Genomic DNA, 4,124 nt, shown 5'->3' with positions numbered 1-4,124 from the left:
GATTCCGGATCGTGCGAGCACAGGATCACGGGCAGGGAAAGAGCCATAGCACTGCCATTTGGGTAAAAAGACTCATCCTTTCCGGCCAATTGAAGATCAGAGCGAATGTGTCCGCTGGCCCTCGGGAAAGCTACTAACGGGCCCCAGGAATAGTGTATGTCTGGCAGCGGAGGCTGGAGACGGTTAATACTTTTTAAAACCTCATTTACTCTAGACCAGGGAGGAGGGGAAAGGGTACTAAGAGAGCAGACCAACACGCAGGGGTGAAGGTGTGACTGATTTCTCGCACGTGAGTCGCACTCTACGGCGCTGGAGGTGCAATCCCAGCGTCCTTTGCACACGTCTTCATGACTTTGCTCTTGGGAAGGGAGTTTTTTTCAGCCCCGTGCCCACGCCGTTGCGGAAGGACCTTTTCGCAAACGCCTCCTCCAACAGCGGCTTCCGGACGTCCAGTCCCTCACCCGGCCCCGCCCGGGCCCGGCAGCAGCCCAGCAGGAGGAGGGCGTAGTCAGGGGTCCCGGACACCTGGGGGCAGACGGGGAGGGGAGAAACGGCTGCAGTTACACGTTTATTTCCACAGTAACCGTTGTCAGGATCTCACGGCCATGAATCCAAGAGACCCAACCCCTGTCGGGGGAGACTGCTGTTAAATAGGACGTACAGGTTCTCTAGACTCAGCGTCCTATTTGCAGCCACCTGCCCTCCTGTCTGATGTCACACCCCGTAGGTCGAGTGGCTCTCCGGCACCGGCGGAGGCACCTTGTCATGATCACTTTATGGGGAAGCTTTTGAGTGGCGCTAATGAGCCCGGGAAACGGTTTTTAAATTTCACCGAGAGAAGCGATCCCTGACAGCCCAACTCCAGCTTCCAGTTGGGACGGCTTCCCTTCGGGCGGGTCCCAGCCGCTGGCCCAGGCTCCCCCTGAGGCGTCGCCCTACCTACATGGAGGCGTCTCTGCCTCTGGCCTTTGGTTCGGGTCTTCGTCTGGGGCTCCGCGGTCAGCAAAGGGGGCGCTTGGTGGGGAAGAAAGAAGTCTGAGTCTCAGAGCCCACGCTGCCATCGAGATGCTGGGGTTCAGTCCCTACCTTGTGGGGGAAGAAACCACGTTCAAGAGCAAAGGGCGTGTCCCGGGACACAGGGCTGGCGTGACCCAGAATGGGTGAGAACTTTCCACCCTTGTCCTGTGTCCTCTCCTCCGTGGCCTCGGAGGCAGCACAACACGGCAAAGCACAAACGACACACTTTCCACCAACAGGAGGGCGTGTGCCTGGCCTCCTGCTGCGCGCTCTGGGTGCGTTCTCTCAGGTCAGCCCCTCCGCAGGCTCTGTGAGCGGACCTCGCCGCCTCAGTGGTACCCGCCCTGGGATGAGGAGGTCACATGCTTGGAGGTGGAGAGGGACTGGAGTCGGGGCATCTGACTCCAAGCCCACGGCTTTCAACTTGACGACGGACAAGGGGGGAAGGGGAGTGCGCACTTTTATTACAAATGAAGAAACAGACTACAGGGTACTTACTAATCACACACTGTCCTTTCCTGGGGTTTGGGGGACTTTGGAAGTTGAAATGGGGCCAGAGGCATAGAAGCTCCCGGCCCTCTGCCCATGACTGGGTGTGGGGTTGGGGGGTGGGGGTTGAAGGGGTTCGGGGAAGATGAAGGCTCCGCAGTTGGAGCTCCCAGGAAAACCACGTCTACCGGCTCCTGGGGAAAGATGGCTTTTTTGTTTTTTGTTTTCCTTTGATCTGGGAATAGTCAGAGTCAGAAACACTGAGCTCGGGAAAACCAATCCACAGCTGCCATCTGAGCTGCCCTGTGTGTCTCTCCCGTTAGAGAGGAAGTCTCAGCCGGACCGGAACGCCGCCCACTGTCCGGCCCCGCAAGGCCAGGCCCAGGGTCACTTCAGGAAAGGGGTGCGACCGCTCTTCCCAGAAACACCCCCGATGCCCCCTTCACGTTGGGAGAGAGACGCATCGGATCTGGCCATGAGACCCCGAAAGCCTCCCTAGCAGGAGCCAGTGCCCTCTGGGCCCGAGGGGGCCTGCCAGCAGACTCATCAGCGGCCCATATGGTAACAAGCCCCCAAGGGCGGACCTGGGGACGTTCCCGCAGAAATTCCAAACGCCCGAGCCACCGGTCTGCAACACAGTCACCTGAGCTGCCAACTCGAGCCGTGGCTACACGATGGTTTATAATGAGAAGGGAGGTCACGGCAGAAGCAGAGGCGGACACGCGGCGGGCAGAGCTGGACAGGGAACGCCCGCAAGCGCGTGAGAGGGACGTGCACGCTTCATTAAAAAGGAAAACTGCACACAGTGCCTCTCGCTCAACCGGACCGCACCTTCGGGGGAAGGATGGAAAGTCATTAGGAAGACACGTGAGGAAATACACCAAGTTATGGCCGGAGACTCAGCGACTCCATCGGGTGGGGCCTGACAGAATCAATGACTACATTTGGGCGAATGCAGGCAACACAACAGGGAAAAGGGAGCTAGAGTAATGGACACAAATGCAAAGATTAGTGAGAATTCCAGTGATATACATGACAACTGGGCATGTATTTGTTATTTACCACTTACGTGGCATCTAAAGGTAGTTTCATAACTGCATTGATTTTAGTAACCCCAGGGTGCCAGGGGAAGTTTAGTGAAGCAAAGCTAAAGCCCTAAACACTAGGGGACAAAAACTATTTTAAAATTGCAAATAAAGAACTGACATAAAACAACAAAGGTCTCATGTGGGGATGGTATAAAAATTCCAAGAAGGCCGTGCGGCTTCTGATGTCCTGAGCAGTTGGATGACTACAATTAGGAGCTCAGTCGATATTCTTGAATAAATACAGGAATTAATATTTTATGTGATATTTGACTGAGATCTGACATTTTATCTACATTCTACATCTGAACAAGTTAACCATTATCGCAAAGTTAGGAAATTCACTGTTTTTGAAAAATGAACCATTGTATTTTTTCTGTGTTTTTTTTTTAAGTTGAATCTATTGGGGTGACATTGGTTAATAAAATGCTACAGGCTTCAGGTGCACAATTCTATAATACCTCATCTGTACATCATTTCAATGATCACACGTTCACTTTGATTATGTGTGGATGCTGTGGAATGAGTAAATTGTCATGGGCAAAGCAATTTACATTTTACAGTGAAATAAATACTGTCCTATCCAGTGGCCAACTTCTAAATAATTCCAAGCACACTGTATGATATTCCGGTATTGCCTATTGTCACATATATGCTTATTTTTACTAATTTTATGACTTTACTTATATATTTTTTTCTTTAAAAGCTCTAACAATAAGAAAATTACTTTCCTGTCACATCTCCCTGGCAATTAGTTTGAATTGGCATTGGACAGTCCCCTCATCTACTCAGTTCTCAAAAATGGAGGCAGAACGCTCACCTTCGGCGTTGGGGCGGGGTAGCACCAAAACACGGGCATCGCGGAGACGGACAGGACGAGGACAAGGTGGAATTTTAATGAGCTGCAAAGTAGAAAAAACCACCTGGGATCAGTATCACTCAGGCCAGCACTAACTTCGAAAAGCATCTCTAAACAGCATGCACACAGTCAGCATTTTGGGGGGAAAATGCTGTCTTTTACCTGATCATCTCGGACGCTCCGAATGTCTGCAGGCCGGAGGCTTCCCTGGCGAGCCCCTCGCACTCGCTGTGGCGTCTCTGCGTCTCCTCAGCGGCCCTTTTATAGCGGGAAAGTTCAGGAGTAGAAATGCCATCACGTCCCATCCTCCGTGACTAATTGGTCCGGCCGTGGCCTTTTGTTCTTGTCAAGTTCGAAAAGGACAATCCCGCACCGGCGTTGGCATGAAGCTGCCAGCGGTTGACTCCCTTTAAAGGGCGCCGTTAGCAACGGTCCCCCAGCAGCAGCGCCTTCTGGGCGGCATCACGGTCTCCAAGGGACCGGAAGTCCGCTCCCCTCTGAGTCCCAACACGCCTGAGGGTGACATGATCTCTATGAGCGGCCCAGGCAGAGACTAACGCAGAGGGAACCTTTGCAAGATAGAGAGTGCACATCTGCGCTGTGGTGTATCTTCTCCAACAGATTTCCTTCTTCTTTTTTAAAAAAAATATATTTTTATTGATTTCAGAGAGGAA

The 4,124-nt window shown here is 52.6% G+C and overlaps 1 protein-coding gene across 1 annotated transcript; it reads right to left on the bottom strand.

The window, feature by feature from the left end:
* Positions 1–206: 206 nt before the first annotated feature.
* Positions 207–3,693, bottom strand: NPS (neuropeptide S). The gene is made up of 3 exons (XM_070431779.1): positions 3,613–3,693; positions 3,412–3,493; positions 207–525 (listed from the first exon to the last, which is right to left on the bottom strand). The coding sequence occupies exons 1-3, from the start codon at positions 3,618–3,620 to the stop codon at positions 346–348; spliced, it is 270 nt and encodes an 89-aa protein (XP_070287880.1). The 5' UTR covers positions 3,621–3,693; the 3' UTR covers positions 207–345.
* Positions 3,694–4,124: the final 431 nt, after the last annotated feature.

The sequence above is a fragment of the Myotis yumanensis genome, unplaced genomic scaffold (genome assembly GCF_028538775.1).
Source record: "Myotis yumanensis isolate MYYU_CA2020_CCGP unplaced genomic scaffold, mMyoYum1.0.hap1 SCAF_13, whole genome shotgun sequence".
Lineage (NCBI taxonomy): Eukaryota > Metazoa > Chordata > Mammalia > Chiroptera > Vespertilionidae > Myotis > Myotis yumanensis.
Note: the sequence above shows the minus strand (reverse complement) of the source record. Positions and strands in the feature narration are given on the sequence as shown.